We start from the raw sequence: 18,078 nt of genomic DNA, 5'->3' as shown, positions 1-18,078 counted from the left end.
GCACCACCATCATCTGAGAACAATATCTCACTCTTTATCAAGTTAAATTAAGTTAAAACACTATGAAGAGCTGCATGGTCAGATCATGGACTCATGAAAACATTTTGATGTTCCTATTGTAATTCTTACTTTTTTCTACCTTGTATAAATGTTTCTAGTCTCAGGCTTTTGTCAAAGATAAACAGTTTAGTGATTGTGTTGTTCACTGACTTTCCAGGAACTGGGGGACAAATCAACCTGATAATGGAGGTGGAGTGTATGCTGACGAAGACTGTGTGCATATTAGAATTTATGACACCACTTCTTGGAATGATCGTTCATGTGCAACATCTCTGCAGTGGGTTTGTGAAAAAATGCCATAATGTTGTTGTACACTTTGCTTGAAGATCTGATATTTGCCAATGTTTTAACTTTAGCTACTGAAGCACTATTCATTTATTCTGCAACTGTAAAATTCACCTATAGACAAAAATAACTCACTTATTAAATATATATATAACATTTAAATCAATTATCCAAAGCAGATTGTTTTGAATTAAACCCCATTTCCTGGGATCAACTGTGTGGTTTTACATGATGTACAAGTATCAGCATCTAGTCCAGAGAGGCTGACTTCAACAGCAGAGAGGACACAGTGTTACTGTCTGAGGGAGGAAGTCCAGTAACAGAGTTCAGGAATATGTGGAACCAAAGGTGATGTTGTGATATTTTGAACTGTATTTCATTTGAGTTTGCTCACTGAGGAAGAGGGAATGTATGGAGTAGATGTTTCAGTTTATGTTCCAGTTTTTGGTTTTCCTGTTTTTCATTTTATTTCTGTGGAATACGAAACGATGTTACACAAGGACTGCTTTGGCTGCTTCCCAGAAACTGATGGTGAGACTGTGAGAGATGGTGAGAGGTGTTCAGTTCAATAAACGATCTCCACTGTCTGAGAGCTTGTTGAAAATTGTGATTCAGCTCCATATCTTTTCACCGTCAATATGAAACTTCCCTCCACAGCTGAAGAGAGAGAGACCTGCTGAATGCTAGACTCACTGAAATAACTTCAACAGCTGTGGTTAGACTTCTTATATCCACTGTAGATTCAGGTGTTTAACCCTACAAAGTCAAGTGTGTCATATTTGGTACATGAGTTTCTGAGACCTCTGGTGGATTTATTCATGCTCTGCAGCCAGTTGCAGGCTTTTGCTTTCATGGACTGATTTTCTAGTTTTTGTTGTTGCAGAGAAATCTTTGCAAATTGTGAAATTTCCTTCAGGCGTTCACCAGGATGGGATGTCCACATGTAGGTGTGGACGGGCAACCTGGAAACACAAAGCCTACAGCTGTGGTGTGGTTTAAGGTACGTACTGAATAGATATTATGCAGACAGTGACACAACTTGCAACATGTCCCGTCCCCTTTGGGCGGCAAAATCACATTCATAAACACATCATGTAAAAAGTTATTTTTATATCAAATGAAACAAAGATACATAGACCTGAGAGGCATGTAAATGGAATTACTTTAATTCTACGTATTCTCTTTTAAACTTGGCCTAATCCTTTCAACAAAATGTTCACTCATGGCACTTCATGTGTGGCTACTACGGTCTGTGTGTGAAACCACGTTAACTGGTGCCACAGCTTAACCTCTGTTTAGAGTTTCCACGTGAACAGAGTGTGAAGTTCTTTGCATATTAGCACTCTGGCCAGTTCTCGGAAGAAAAATGCAAGATCACTGTCAGTGGCGTGTTAAGAATTGTGATGATAGGATTTTCAATGAGTCACTCTGTTTTTCAGTGGCATTGCATAGGTTGTAATTTGTTGAACTGTGCACAGTTCTGATATAATTTATCCTTCCCGACAGAGTAACAATTTGCTAATTATACTATAGCTATTGGCTTTATTGTGTCAGCTTGAAACCATACAACTATGAAGTGTAGTCGGAATGTGCATGGCAAATCAAATCCCATACAAGCATGAACCAATAAATGACACGGCTCAATTGCATTAGATTTTATTATTCACTAGGTATTCTAATCGAGCAATGTGTCAATGAAGCTTCCAGTAATGAGTGACATGCCGTTAGCGGTCATTCAGGTTACCTAACACTAACGTCTTGGTTTAGTTTGACTCCTCAAATATCTTCAGTGTTAAAACAAATACTTACCAGCCATCTGTCTATCTCTGCGTCTCTCCTAATGTTTGTTTTTGGAGACCACTCCATCCATGGCCACTCTGCTGGCTGTCCGCCATGTTGCCTGTCAAAAGCATTGACTGTATTTAGACCAAAAGCCCAGAAGAGACAAATGAAAGCACATCTGTGACTTTCAAAATAAAAATCAAGTCCTACTGCTACTTCCTGTCTTTTGCCCATGAAGGCTGGAACACTTGCCAAAGCCTCAGACTTGTGCCATTGTTTGTCATGATTTAAAGAATTGCCCCTGACAAAGTCTTACACAAGGTATTGTTGATAAAAGAACTTGAATACTAGATAGGTAACTAGAAAATTCCCGCAGGAAATTTTGAGAGTGACTCGAGGGCTGCTGCCGGGGTTATTAAAAAAAGAAAAGGAAAAAGATGTTAGCATTACCATTACTAATGTTGGCATTACCATTTGCCACGCTAACGCGCGGCGCTGACGCACTAAACTAGGCTAAGGCTAGAGATTAGCACAGTCACGCACACACACAATACGTGGATATCTTGTTACGTCACTGTATAATACCGGCGCCATCTTTAGGACCGCCCAGGGACCGCCAGTGACAGGAAGTAAACAGAAAATGCCTTCTATCTGCTGTGCTGTGGGCTGTGATAACAGCAAGTCAAAAAAAAAACGGGACATACGTTTTATAACATTCCTAAAAACGCTGAAAGAAGACATAAGTGGTTAGCCAGGATAAAAACCCACCTCTACTCCCTGGCATTTTTTTTTCTTTAACCCTGTACTTCTGCTTATTCTCTGTATGTATGTGTTGCTTAGCTTAGGCTGTGTTTAGTCGTTCACTGTACAGCACTTTGGTCAGCTTATGCTGTTTCTAAAAGTGCTTTCTAAATTAAATTTACTTTACTATGTTTTCGCTAACAAATTTAAGGTCAGTTAAAAAAACGAGATGCCATTATTATCCTAGCATTGACCTAGGAGGCTACCAGCTCTGTAGCACTCAGTAGCACCACCACCTAGCAAGTTAGTAGCGTAGTAAACTTAAAGGGGAACTCCGGCGCAAAATGAACCTGGGGTTAATAACACATGTGTACCGAGTTCGACCGTTCTCTGGTATTTGTTTTCATGTATTTGTTTTGTTAGTCAAATGTGACCAGTTTTCTTCAAACCGCCAAATAGCGTACAACGCTAGCCTTCGGGGCACACCGACACATGAAAAGAAATCGCTATTTCTATACCACTAACAAGGCTCACAATATCACCACACTTACACGGTAGCATAACTAGGGTCTCTACATGTAAACCGAAGCACTGAGAACTTTGCAAGTATACAGGCAGTTTATTAAAAAAGGAATACAGTACCGTTCGCGTCCGGCTCGCTTATCCAAGCGGGCGCCATCTTGGGGATCTGAACTGTCTGTTGCCGGAAGAAAGCACTGAGAGCACTGAACGAAGAGAGTTCAGTTTCCCCAAGATGGCGCCCGCTTGGATATGCGAGCCGGACGCGAACGGTACTGTATTCCTTTTTTAATAAACTACCTGTATACTTGCAAAGTTCTCAATGCTTCGGTTTACATGTAGAGACCCTGGTTATGCTACCGTGTAAGTGTGGTGATATTGTGAGCCTTGTTAGTGGTATAGAAATAGCGATTTCTTTTTATGTGTCGGTGTGCCCCGAAGGCTAGCGTTATACGCTAAATAGCGGTTCGCAAGAAAACTGGTAAAATATGACTAACAAAACAAATGCATGAAAACAAATACCAGAGAACGGTCGAACTCGGTACACATGTGTTATTAACCCCAGGTTCATTTTGCGCCGGAGTTCCCCTTTAAGTAAACATATATCTTACCTTTCCTGTAAATAAGAAAAGTTCCCTCATGTCCAGATGATAAACTCGTGGATCTGTCACCCATCCTGCTTTGAAATACATGAAGGCTTCCGTGCTCTTGTATGCCTTGAGGGACTCGCCGGAGTATGGGGAGGGGTTGTGGATCAGATAAATGTAAATGTCGCCAAAAGATATGTTTGGCAAGTTAACGGCAGATTTCAGCGGTGTCAGTAGTTGATTCGGAAGTACATACGGGTCAAAACCTAAAATATCATTTTTTTTTTAATATCGTTGCTTTTCTGTGTCAGAGAGATGCGACATCATCTGAGTAACGTTAGCAGAGCCCGTTTCTTGAACGTTAACGCTAGCCATTTCTCCCGCCGCTGAGTGGCGCTATGGTCCTAAAGATGGCGGCCACAACAAAAAGGTCACGTGATTGACCCGCATCAATAGAAAACATTCAGCTCAGATGTACACACAGAGCAAGCAGAGTGACAGTCACCTCAAAAAATGTCTTGCTTTACCTCTCTGTTACTGCCTGTCTGTCTTTTACCCTCTCTCTGTCTCTTTCTTTGTTATTTACTTAAATAAACTGAAATTAACTGCCAAGGACTACAAAAATGGCTGCAGCTGTGGCCCTGGCCTGAGGCTGCCATGGTGACTCTGCTGGTTGCCATGACTACTCACAGACACAGGGGAGGAGAAGGAAGAAATTTTGATTTTTTGCCCTCTGACAGTCCTCGCATTTGGGCTCACTGAGGCAAAACCAAAGCTCACATCAGAAAAAAAAACAGACAGTGATTGGCAGGAGAAGTTCCCGAACACACTGATGTAATTTTGGTGTCTCTGGAGTAAATATTGTGGAAACTGTGGCGAGTATAAGAAGAGGGTGGATTCAGCTTTCCTTGAAAATCAGCTTCATATTTTGAATGGGAGTTTATTGGCAGTTGGAGCGGGACACTCCTCACTCTGGGGCACGCCATTCAAATTCAGAAAATGTCTCGTCTTAGGCGAGCACATTGTATGAATCAGGACAAGTTCCTCTACAAAAGTGGAAAAAATCTAATGTCTACGATGTAAGATGTGCCCAGGAGCAGCGTGGAAAGAGAAAAATTTCAGTGAATTTCAGACAGCCTCTACCACTCTAGCCTCTGAGGTCCCCCACTCTAGGCCGAACATTCCACGCAATACACACCCATTATAAACTCAGAAATTTCACATGATTGATCACGATGATTGACGAGTGATTGATCGCAAAGTATAAAAGATATCAAAAATCTGTATAGAACTTTTATAGAGGACAAATTTACCTACATTTTAAAGTTTAAATGAAGTCTCTACGTGAAATTTTGCGGGAGGAGTTAGCTTTTGAAAATGCCCCTCAAAAGTGTCAGTTTTCTCGTTTTTTCGCAGTTTCCCATTCATTTCAATGGGACGATTTTCGCAGTTTTTCGCGAATAAATTCGCGAAAAATTCGTGGATTCCTTATAAAAGTAATAGCACACCGATCCCGATAAAGGCGCACGTTTTGATGTAATTTTTGTCGGAGTCGCCCCAAAATTGCGGGGCGAGTTTGAAATCGAAAAAAGGTACGGAAGATGAATAATATAGAAGAAACACGCAGAAGAACAATAGTGTCTCGTGGCACGACTCCCCATATAGCTTAGAGCTATATGGGGAGTCGTGTCTCGTGCGTAGCCTCGAGTCACTAATAACTAGATAGGTTTGGTGCAGTTCTTCCTCTCTCTATGTGGGCTTTTCTTTCTCTTGCCCACTGCCAGGTGAATCATTCTCCATTCGGGAATCTTATTTGCATCCTTTAATGGGTAAATTACTTTAATTAGTGACTCGAGGCTACGCACGAGACACGACTCCCCATATAGCTCTAAGCTATATTATTCATCTTCCGTACCTTTTTTCGATTTCAAACTCGCCCCGCAATTTTGGGGTGACACCGACAAAAATTACATCAAAACGTGCGCCTTTATCGGGATCGGTGTGCTATTACTTTTATAAGGAATCCACGAATTTTTCGCGAATTTATTCGCGAAAAACTGCGAAAATCGTCCCATTGAAATGAATGGGAAACTGCGAAAAAACGAGAAAACTGACACTTTTGAGGGGCATTTTCAAAAGCTAACTCCTCCCGCAAAATTTCACCTAGAGACTTCATTTAAACTTTAAAATGTAGGTAAATTTGTCCTCTATAAAAGTTCTATTCAGATTTTTGATATCTTTTATACTTTTCGATCAGTCACTCGTCAATCATCGTGATCAATCATGTGAAATTTCTGAGTTTATAATGGGTGTGTATTGCGTGGAATGTTCGGCCTAGAGTGGGAGACCTCAGAGGCTAGAGTGGTAGAGGCTGTCTGAAATTCACTGAAATTTTTCTCTTTCCACGCTGCTCCTGGGCACATCTTACATCGTAGACATTAGATTTTTTCCACTTTTGTAGAGGAACTTGTCCTGATTCATACAATGTGCTCGCCTAAGACGAGACACTTTCTGAATTTGAATGGCGTGTCCCGCTCCAACTGCCAATAAACTCCCATTCAAAATATGAAGCTGATTTTCGAGGAAAGCTGAATCCACCCTCTTCTTATACTCGCCACAGTTTCCACAATATTTACTCCAGAGACACCAAAATTACATCAGTGTGTTTGGGAACTTCTCCTGTCAATCACTGTCTGTTTTTTTTTTCTGATGTGAGCTTTGGTTTTGCCTCAGTGAGCCCAAATGCGAGGACTGTCAGAGGGCAAAAAATCAAAATGTCTTCCTTCTCCTCTCCTGTGTCTGTGAGTAGTCATGGCAACCAGCAGAATCACCATGGCAGCCTCAGGCCAGGGCCACAGCTGCAGCCATTTTTGTAGTCCTTGGCAGTTAATTTCAGTTTATTTAAGTAAATAACAAAGAAAGAGACAGAGAGAGGGTAAAAGACAGACAGGCAGTAACAGAGAGGTAAAGCAAGACATTTTTTGAGGTGACTGTCACTCTGCTTGCTCTGTGTGTACATCTGAGCTGAATGTTTTCTATAGAGTTCCGGGGGATGACGTTTTTAGGGGACAGGAAACCGTGGGCACCGCCATTTTGGCAGCATTCGGCAGACCGTTAGTTACGTATTGTAACTCCAGATTCTATGAGTATAGGCGCAGCCCTCTAAGAGCTATCGCTGTCGGGTTTATCCCTCGCGCACCTGCGCAGTACTGAGAAAAAATAGTCCACGCCCACCCACAGGGGGCCCCACCGAGACGGAGTATAAATACCCGTGTTAACATACAATCAGCTCCCAAATAAAAGGCTTTTCTTTTAGCCACAGGGAACCAGTGGGGCCCCTAGCTTAGAGGGCTGCGCCTATACTCATAGAATCTGGAGTTACAATACGTAACTAACGTTCTATTTCGTATAGGCTACGCCCTCTAAGAGCTATCGCTGTTGGGATAAGGGCGTAGCAGGATATAGTCTATGCCACACTGGTTCCATACAGTACCAGAAGCACAAACATACCCGCTACTTAAAATAAACACAACTCCATCCATGCCCAACCATTACGCTGTGCGTAATGACGCAGTCCACATTCCTCAGAATATACTGAGGAGAAAGGACAGTTGGGAAAAAAATCACTACGAATGATGAAGTCTCGCATTGCAACAGAGGAACAAAGCAGAGACAAGAATAAACACATCACTCTGACAGAACACTCAGAACAGAGTGAGTCATGGAAAACTGGGACACATCCCACAGATAAAAGCGAACAAAAGAACAGGGGGAAGACCAAGATGCCGCCGTGCATATGTCTTCCACCGTCATTCCTCCATATAAAGCTGTGGAGGACGCGATTCCTCTGGTGGAGTGCGCCCTGATGCGCTCCGGGGGGTCCGACCCGGACGCAACGTACGCCTGTGTAACCGCCTCACACAGCCAGTGTGACAGGCGCTGTGAAGACAGAGGAAGCCCCTTAGATCGGTCTCTGTAATGAACAAATAGACGCTGAGAGCGGCGTGTAGAAGCCGTGCGCGCCACATAGCATGACAACGCACGCACTGGACAGAGAAGATGAGACATGGCTTCTTCCTCTGATCTGTGAGGGGGGGGGGGAAGAACCCCTCCAGCGTTACCACTCTTGATCTGAACGAACTGGTGATGCTTTTAGGCGTAAAAGCTGGGTTCGGGCGCAGGACAGCTGAACTGCCATCTCCCTGTATTCTGAGACATGATGGAGCCACAGAAAGAGCAGACAAATCACTGACTCTTTTTGCAGATGTTAAAGCCAAAAGCAGGGCCGCTTTAATGGACAGAAACTTGAGCGGAACCTGATCCAATGGCTCAAAAGGAGGTTTAATCAGCGCGCGTAATACCAGCGCCAAATCCCACTGAGGAGCAAATGAGCGAGACACAGGTCGATTTCTCCGCACACCTCTCAGAAAACGCTTCACCAGCGGATGACTGTAAACTGATCTGTCACCAAAACCTTCGTGACAGGATGACACAGCCGCAGTGTAAGTCTTAACCGTGCTGAAAGCCAGATTCCTGTCAACCAGTGTTTGCAGGAAAGAAAGCACATGAGGCAGAGGACACGCAGTGGGGTCTAAATTCCTTTCTACGCACCAGCGCTGAAAGGCCGCCCACTTCGCCGTGTATGACGCTCTAGTAGACGCGGCCCGTGCGCCCTGTATCGTGCGCACAACATCCTGAGAGAGGCCTAACCTCTCTAAACGTTGCCGCTCAGCGGCCAGGCCCATAACCGTTGCCCCAGCACCGGGTAACTCCTGATTGCCCCTCCTGCCTGTGAAAGCGCGTCCCCGCGCCACGGCAGTTCCCAGGGCCGGCCCGACACTAGCCGCCGCAGACACGGAAACCATGACGCATTCGTGCGCACCGGGGCTATCAGAACCATGGACAGCCGCTCCTCCAGCACTCGGTCCAGAACCCGAGGGATGAGCGGAACCGGTGGGAAAGCGTACAGAAACATCCTGGGCCACGGACGATGTGCGAACGCGTCCACTCCCAGCGGAGGATTGTCCCGTGAGCTCAGACTGAACCACAGGTCGCACTGTGCGTTCCCGAGTGCAGCAAACAGATCCACTTCGGCTCTGCCGAATCTGATCCACACCTGGGAAATCAGATCGGAATGGAGGCTCCAGTCCCCCTGACGGGGGCCTCCCCTCGACATGATGTCTGCGCCTCTGTTCAGTTCGCCCGGTATATACGCTGCTCTGATGGACAGACAGTGTGTGTGCGTCCAGCATAAGAGCTGTCTCGCTATATTCAGCAGCCGAGCAGATCGAACCCCCCCTTGACGGTTTATGTATGCCGCTGTAGCCTTGTTGTCTGTGCGAATCAGCACGTGCTGATCGCGCAGCACAGGGGCGAAGTGCTGAACCACTTTCCACACTGTGAGAAGCTCCAGAGCATTTATGTGGAGAGACATGTGAGCTGGCCACCGGCCGCTCACCACCTGATACAGACACGTCCCCCCCCCCACCCTGAGAGAGATGCGTCTGTGAACACCGAGATATGTGACGTAGCTCTGCCCAGGGGAATCCCGCCCGACAGGATGCGGGGATTTCCCCAGTAAGCCAAATCGGGACCCACGGAGGGAGGAACGGAGATCATTCTCCTCCGGTGACGCACGGGGTCGACACGTAACCGAATGAACCATCTCTGTAAACGCCTCATGTGGAGGAGACCCAGAGGGACAACCACGTGAGCTGCTGACATCATCCCCAGCAGCCGCATGAGCGACAGCGCTGTCACCACCCGGGGAGGCGCGACACGCTGCAACAGGGCTGTCAGAGCAGCCACTCGCTGCTGTGACAACCGTGCTGTCATGCTGGCAGAGTTCAAGTCCACGCCCAGGTATGTGATGGACTGGGAGGGGAAGAGAGAGCTTTTCTCCCAGTTTATGGTGAAGCCCAGGTTTGACAGATGTGACAGCAACTCTGTCGTTTGCACCAGAGCTTCTTCCTCGGATCGAGCTAACAGCAGTAGATCGTCCAAATAAAACAGCACTCTCATCCCTCTTTTGTGTAACGGCTGCAGAGCTGTTTCCACACATTTGGAGAAAGTGCGAGGGGCCAGGGAATAACCGAACGGCAGGCGGTTGTACTGATATTGAATCCCCTGGAATGAAAAGCGCAGGAAGTGTCTGTGCTTTGGGATGATGGGAACGTGAAAATATGCGTCTTTCAGATCCACTGACACACAGTAATCTCCGAGAGGAACTCTGGAGATTGCATTTTTCGCCAGAAGTTCCTGCAACTCTGACTGGAGAGCTAGACGCTGGTCCTGAGACGACAGAACCGTCTCCACAATCCCGTTGAAGCGGGGAGGTGGAGAGGCGAACTGCAGGGTGTAACCCCTGTTTATCAGCCTGCTCATCCAGCTGTCCATCACACAAACGCGCTGCCACACCGAGGAGCGCTCGGAGAGCGGGCGTACATTTTCCTGCTTCGCTGCCGTTGTCATGGAAACGAGCTGCGACAGAGCCCTCGCCGCCGTCACGTGAGGCGGGGAAACCCCGGAAGTGACCCATGGGGGGCTGCTGACGAAAGGGCTGAGAGGGAATCCCCGAGAGCTGCGCTGCAGCGGAGGATCTCCCTGAAGCCGCGTTAAGCCGAAATTATGCTTCCGCGTTGACACAGCGCGTCCGTGCGTACGGACCTATTACGGACCTATTGCGTCCTTGCGGACCCCCGTGCGTCCTACGCAAGGGCCAGACGCGCACCTCCCAAAAATCCTTGACGCGCGTCGAGGCGACGCAACAGCAACGCAGCAGCAACGCAGCGGCATTGGCTGTGATTGGTCCGCTAACTACATCCGCTGGGGACCGCTTTTCCGGTTTCCACTCATAAACATAATTGTCTCCTTTGTCGTGCCCTAATTTGCAATAGAAGTATTTCTTCCTCTGCTTGAATAATTTGGAGCTCCAACGCCAGTCTCTCTGTCTCGGTGTCCATCGTTCACTGTGACTACGGCAAAAGCCGGAAGGTAAATAACGAGGCGAGATAGTCACAAGAGTCTCGGTCGGTTGGTCACAAAAAACCATAGCGCCCTCTACCGGTGTGGCATGCATTTCGACACGTAAACCCCACGCAGAACCATCACGGTCTCACGACTGCGTCCGAGCAACTGCGTGGCCATTGCGTGACCATTGCGTGATCACTACGCGGAAGCATAATCTAACCTTTAGACGCACTAACAGCAGTGACTTTACATCGCCGTTTAGTGGCAGAAGGTCCACAAACGCGATGATGCGACATGTCAGCGCACTCGCTCTCTGCTGAGAGAGAGGAGCCGCAGTTTACGGGCAGGTGAGTGTGTGAGTGTGCGTTGTCCACACGAGGCGCACGTGCGGCTCTCGTGGGCTCATTGTCACACAGGTTTCCTTGTGCAGGGGAAAAATCTGTTTGATAAACAGAGGTTGTGTAGTGCTTCAACACTTCGAGACCGGGCTGTCCGCTAACCGGCAGGTTAGGGAGAGCCGGCTCGCTCTTTGTGGGGAACATGTGAGTAACTACAGCTGTGTCAGCAGAGACAGGTGCAGGTTGTTTGTTCGGTAGGATGTTGCTCATTAAGGGGAGATGTTTTTGTTTTATTTCAAAACAATCTGTCCCACTAACGGCAGCGTTAACATCAAGAACATTAACACACATGTCCCCCCCCTCACGTCAGCGTCTCCGGCCCTGCTTATTCGGAGGCTCAAAGGGAGGGTGGGCCCCGCCGTAGCCGGAGTGGGCGGCCTTCGGGGCCTTCTGAAGAGCCTGCCGACCAGCCGAGGAGGGTGGGAAGGGAGGCCGACCCGGTGTGGCGGAGGAAGCCGAGTGGTGAGGTGCAGTTCCCGCAGCTGCAGGAGGTCGCCTCCGGCCCCGGCGCTGCTCGTTGTCGTACCGTCCGCCGCCGGGACGGTTAGGACGACGCTCCACAAAGCGCTGCTGGCGCGGAGGAGGCTGGCCCCAGCGCACGTGACGTCTGATGGACTCCGCTTCCTCGGAAGCGGCTTTCATGGAGTCCACCATGGCACGAAAACGCGGGCCAAACAACCCGTCCGGGTGGATCGGAGCCTCCAGGAGTTCTCTTCTGGATGCCTCGGGAATGCGAGTCTGCTCCAGCCACAGGCGGCGGTGCTGCAGAGTCGCCCAGGCGGCCTGTCGGGCCATGCAGACGGCGGAGCAAGCGCAGAGTGTGAGGGCGGCGCTGGCTGCGTTGCTTAGCTCCATGGCTAGCTCGGGAGGCATCCCGGGGTCTGCTGCGATCTTCAGAACGCTGGAGAGCAGCAGGGCGATGTTGTTCGTCGCAGCAGATGCTTGGAAGGCACACTGGTGGATCCGGTCTGCCTGCCGAGCGACGTACTGGTCTCTGGGTGCAGGCAGTAAGGGCCGCCGTCCGGCTGCCGTACCGCTGACACCAAAGAAGGTGGTGAGGTTGTCCTCCAGCGGAGGTACCGCGGGGAACCCTCTGTCGCTGAAACCACCGACTTTGGTGATTGGCACGTAGGTGGAGACAGGTGCCTTCAGGTTCTTCGGGTCCTCCGCCGCGCCCTCCTGGTACTTCCGGATGGGCGGGAAGAGAGGCCACACGGCGTCTCGCCTGCTCGGCTGAGCGAGGGGAAACACACCGTACATTTCGTCCGGCTGTGCGGACTCTTGAGCCGGCGGAACCGGAAGCTCCCGGCGAGCGGCCGCCTGCTTAATGATGTTTGGCAGCTCTTTAATTAGGCCGCCAATCGATGGCAGGGCGGTGGTGGCAGAGGAAGGGATCCCGGGGACACATCCTGTCCCAGCGTGCTCCAGCTCTTCCGGCTGGGAGAGGGGAGGGACAGGGAAGTCAGCCTGCGAGAGCTCAGACTCGTCCGAGTCCGATAAGTCAGGCGGGTCCAGGACATCCAGGGCCTCCTCCACGGTGTAAGGTCTCTCGCAGAGGCCAGACGTCGTCCACCGCCGTGGTGAAGAGTTCAACCCGCCGCCGCTTCTCTTCAGGAGGGAGGAGCGCGCAGTACGGGCAGGAGGACCGCGAGGTCAAGGCCAAGCCAGCGTGCTGGGCTCCCAGGCAGATCCCGCAGCGGGTGTGGAGGTCGAAGCCGGAGACACGGCCATCGCAGGAAGAACACGGCCTGTCCTCGTCCGCCGAGGAGGCTGCCGTCGCCGTCGACATAGTGAGTTATTGCTAGCTAGCTAGCTTCTTGAAGAGTCTTTAGATCTCAAAAGTACTTGCAGCTTGGTGGCTGAAAGAAAATGGGAGCTGATTGTATGTTAACACGGGTATTTATACTCCGTCTCGGTGGGGCCCCCTGTGGGTGGGCGTGGACTATTTTTTCTCAGTACTGCGCAGGTGCGCGAGGGATAAACCCGACAGCGATAGCTCTTAGAGGGCGTAGCCTATACGAAATAGAATGGCAGACTGTTGTGATAGAGGAGGCTAAACATGGTCGATAACTGTTGTGCACCAGGTTGCACAAATAAACGAGGGAAAAAGAAAGGTTCGTCGTTTTACCGCATTCCTAAAGATGCGGAGAGGCGAGCAAAGTGGATCAGCGCCATTAAAAGAGCCAGGAACCAGCAAAACAAGACTGAGAGATGGGACCCCCCAGCCGTTGGATTCCGCTTGTGCAGCGATCACTTCATATCAGGTAAGCTACAGAATGAACATACAAAGCTTACTAACCGTGTCTTCATTATTTAATAAGCTATAATTGTGGTTTCTGATCAGTTTAATACGACATAGCTAGTTGAATTATAGCATGCAATTCGTGGGGCTAACGTCATGTTTTGTAAGCTAGCAAGTGCTAAAACGTAGTAAACAAACCCAAGTTCACACTGAAATGTTTCTTGTATTTATTTTGTAGGGAGAAAGAGTGATAATCCCTTGAGTCCAGACTTTGTTCCATCTATTTTCAACCACGTTCCATCTCCAGAGAAGAGGAAAAGAAAAATGAGACTTGAGGTTTTCAACAGACGGCAGAAAGCAAAGCTACAGAAGATGGCTTTGTCTGCTCTATCTGCGAAATCCATCCCTCCCAGGTGAATATATCAAAGTTCCTTAATCTGTTCGACCCCTCTTCCATGGACTTGGTAAAAATATAAACCAAAAAGTTTTCGTACAATTAATTTTAGTTTTAATAACATCCAATGAGATAAAAAAAAAAATAACATCTGTGATTAGTAAAAAACATAACATCTGTGACTGGTTTGAAATCATCACACACCTCTACCGACTTGCATTTGGCAGCCACTGACTATGCATGTGATTTGTCACTGTCATTGTCAATATCCCTGTCATTGTCTTTCTATTGATTTTATTTTATTACATCGTGTATATACTGACTATAAAGCACTTTAAAATTTACTTACTTTCTTACTAATGAAAGCTAGTATATACTGCAGAAAACAGCGAGTGATTTACAAAAAAATTACAAACTGTCATCAGTAGTGTGTATACTCTTTATACTACTTTTGTGTTTTCACCAGAGCACCAGAGCATCAACCGATTGTCCCCAGCAACAAGGATCCTACTGCAGACCAAACTCCCACCACAGAGCCTTTGAAGGAATCTACCCTGGAAGAACCTGGAAATGATGTCCAGCCTGTTCTCCATGAGGAAGATCCAGCAACTCCACCATGCAGCACTGCAACCTGTGGTAAACACGTCCAATCTCTTGAGCAAGAATGCCAAGCTCTGAGGACTGAAAATATGTTGTTGAAGGAAAAAATGAATAGGACTACACTGAATGAGATGAGCTTGCATAACGATGATAAAAGGGTTAATACTCTCACTGGTTTATCAGCATATTCAATTCTCATGACTATTTTTGATATTGTGGCTCCTTTTCTCAAACTTAAATCTGGTTTAACATGTTTTCAGCAGTACATGTTAACCTTAATGAAGCTTAGAATGAACTTGTCCTTTGAGTTTTTGGCTTTTTATTTTGACATTGACTCAACCACTGTGTCAAAGCTCTTCAAACACTGTATTAGTGTAATGCATTGTAGACTGGTGCCAAGTCTAGTGTTGTGGCCTGACAGAGAATACTTAAGAAGATCTCTTCCGTATGCATTTCGAAACAATAGCTTTGAAAAGACAGTTTGCATTATAGATTGTTTTGAAATATTTCTAGAGAAACCTAGTAGATTGCTAGCCAGTGCTCAGTGTTACTCATCATACAAATCACACCACACAATGAAATATTTAATTGCAATTTGCCCTCAAGGTTCCATTTGTTTCATTTCCACTGGATGGGGAGGTCGCACGAGTGATAAGTTAATCACAGAACAAAGTAACTTTTTATCTCATTTGCTCCCAGGGGACGTAGTTTTAGCGGACAGAGGTTTCCTGGTTAAAGAGTCCATTGAGAGATGCCAAGCTGAATTAAAGATTCCAGCATTTACTCGTGGAAAGAAGCAGTTAGATCCTGTTGACTTGGAGAACACCAGATGTCTAGCCTCTCTTAGGATACATATTGAAAGAGTAATAGGAGTTCTCCGTCAAAAGTACACAGTCTTGCAAAGCACTGTCACCATAAGTTTCACGGACATAGAGAGAGAAAATGATGTGACCTACCTTGACAAGATTGTGAGCGTATGTTGTGCACTTACAAATGTGTCTGAATCTGTGGTGCCCTTCCAGTGATGGGGATGTACAGTAAATTGAACTGATGTGACTTGCTACAGATGTGCTCAACCAGCAAATAAACCTTTGTGACTCACACTTCTTGCTTGCTTGTCGTGACTTAACTTTTGATCATTTTGATCGCTATTCTGATGCGATCACATTCTGTTTCTCTTTACAGATCAAGCTGCACATCCACCCATTCTGAGTTCCACCCAACCAGATATTTGTTCTGGTGTGTTTGATATGAATGACCTACCCATGTTTCATATCCCTGATTGCTACAGATACTTAATACTAATGATGGGAAAGAAAACAATATTGGTTTAACAACTGTTTATTCATAAATAAGATAGTACAGTATCAGCTACTACTACTTACTCGGTCTCATTTCACAGTCTCCTCACTAAGGTTTTCTTTTTTGGGCATTGATTACTTTTCTGCAGCTGGGACATACCCACTGTTTTGGGACCCTTTTCATGCGAAGGCAGGTTTGGTGAAACATTTTAACGGAACAAAAACCTGACGCACAGACCATCATGTTCCCTGCTTCTGGCTCACGGCAGTAGCACCACTGTTGTTGACTATGATCAGCAAATGCTGCTGCTGCTGGTTTTGGTGCAGAAAAATACTTGGCTAGCAGCTCTGGAATGATACATTTTTTAAAGAAGTCACAAGCACATTCCAATTCTTTGTCAAAGAATGCCACATCAGGTGTGACACGTTCAACAAAAGGTGAAGTACTTTCCCTTTCAGTCCACAGAATGAAATCACAGTATGGTTTGTCAGTAACAAATAGCTGCATCTGCACTTGATAGTAGTATGCATGGTCCCGCTTCAGTCTAATTTTTCCTTGCGCATCTTTTTCAAGGCAAAAGTGTGCAATGTCAGAATTTACTGCCTCATTAACAGAAAGGTCCTTTACAGAAAATGGGCACTTAATTTCTATGACACCTGAAACACAGCAGCTGCAGGAAACATATCCATCAGGTGAGGCCCCAATAAATGGGTGCAGGGGTGAAATCCTGAATCCAGCTGTTCCTACCATGACATCCGTGTGTGAAAGGCGATGCTGCATTTCATAGTATTTTCTTGCCAAGTCCTCATGTTGACATCCCCATCTGAAGAAACAACAATAACATTAGTTTTGGACAATAGTAATGCCACCCCACATTGGTACCTCCCTGCTCTTTCAAAAGGATACTACTTGGTTTTACACTCCTGCTTTTTTAGAATAGCACCTCCTGTATTTACCCTCCCTGTTATTTTACCTACTTCACATTCACTTGATTGTACACCATCTGGACATGACAATTTTACACACAGGAGCAGTTACACACTGCATGCCCTATTTTACCCTAACCCTCCTATGCTCATGAATACCTGGTAGCCTCACTGGTGAAACTATGGGACTTTGGGTAGCATATTTGTCTTATCAGAGATACTGAAGGCTTTCTGACATCTGTCTTTGTGGCTGCTCTGAAGGTAGATCCTGTTATCCTACCACTCCTTTGCTCAAACCAGATTTTGGACTTGGACTGGGCTCGGGTCTCCTCCTCTACAATATCACTCTGAAAACATGACAATCCAAACTGTTACACATAACATTTTAAGTTAGTACAGATTGTACACATGCAGTACATGATAGATTTCAGTTATTAGCTCCTGTTATTTGAAACAAAATACCTGTTTTTCACAAATTTTCTGTACCTGTTCTTTGGTCACAGTTATGTCTTCAAATAGTCCTTCTGCTCGATCTTGTAACTCTGCCAGGTTGAGGTCTCTTGCCTGCTTGTTATACAGGTTGGTGAGGGGTTCTGGTAAATCCAGCATGACAGCCTTTGGCACATAGGATGCTGCATACTCTTTGACTACAGACAGGACTACTGGTTTGATGTTCTGCTCCTCTTGTGTGCGGCATTGGGAGAGGTTGTTGTAGAGTTGGGCTTGCTCAGCAGCAGTCAGAGGTGGGAAAGCTAGGGGGGCAGAATGACCTTTTGAAGATTTTCCTTTTTTATACTGTTGAGAGTTGTTAAAAATTATGTCCTTGCCCTGCTGATACTCCACTTTCTTTATAGAGTCCTCACTTGGGGTGGCCCACTTGCACTTCTTAGATGTTACAGCTATCTCTTCTTTTCTTCCATTGTTATGCTGCCATATGCTGAACAACACAGCTTACACATGGGAGCAGCTCTCACCAAGTCCAGCTGTGCAATTGCAGTGGGCTCCCAAGACAACCCCATCATTCCTCACCACCATCCATGGCTTTAACTGAGGATCATTAAGCCTTTGGGAATGATTAACCTATACATAAAATTAAAAATGTTAGCTAACTTGGTTGAGTACATCAAAGATACAAACTAGCAACAGATAGTCAGACACACCGCGGTAACTAGCCAAGCTAACATAAACAAACAACCCGGACCTCTACTAGCCATGCTAACGTTACACTACCTATTAAACTGGGACACTTACCCTTCCAGTGATGATGCAGGAA

The 18,078-nt window shown here is 46.6% G+C and overlaps 1 protein-coding gene across 1 annotated transcript; it reads left to right on the top strand.

The window, feature by feature from the left end:
- Positions 1–13,386: 13,386 nt before the first annotated feature.
- Positions 13,387–15,789, top strand: LOC311488787 (uncharacterized protein; the record flags this gene model as incomplete). Its single annotated transcript, XM_084545637.1, has 5 exons — positions 13,387–13,605; positions 13,822–13,996; positions 14,444–14,613; positions 15,277–15,551; positions 15,763–15,789. Exons 1-5 carry the CDS (start codon positions 13,401–13,403, stop codon positions 15,787–15,789), a joined length of 852 nt encoding a protein of 283 aa, XP_084401763.1. The 5' UTR covers positions 13,387–13,400.
- Between the last annotated feature and the right edge of the window lie 2,289 nt (positions 15,790–18,078).

This window comes from Chelon labrosus (genome assembly GCF_963514085.1).
Source record: "Chelon labrosus genome assembly, chromosome: 5".
Classification (NCBI taxonomy): domain Eukaryota; kingdom Metazoa; phylum Chordata; class Actinopteri; order Mugiliformes; family Mugilidae; genus Chelon; species Chelon labrosus.
This window is presented reverse-complemented; position numbering and strand designations above follow the sequence as displayed.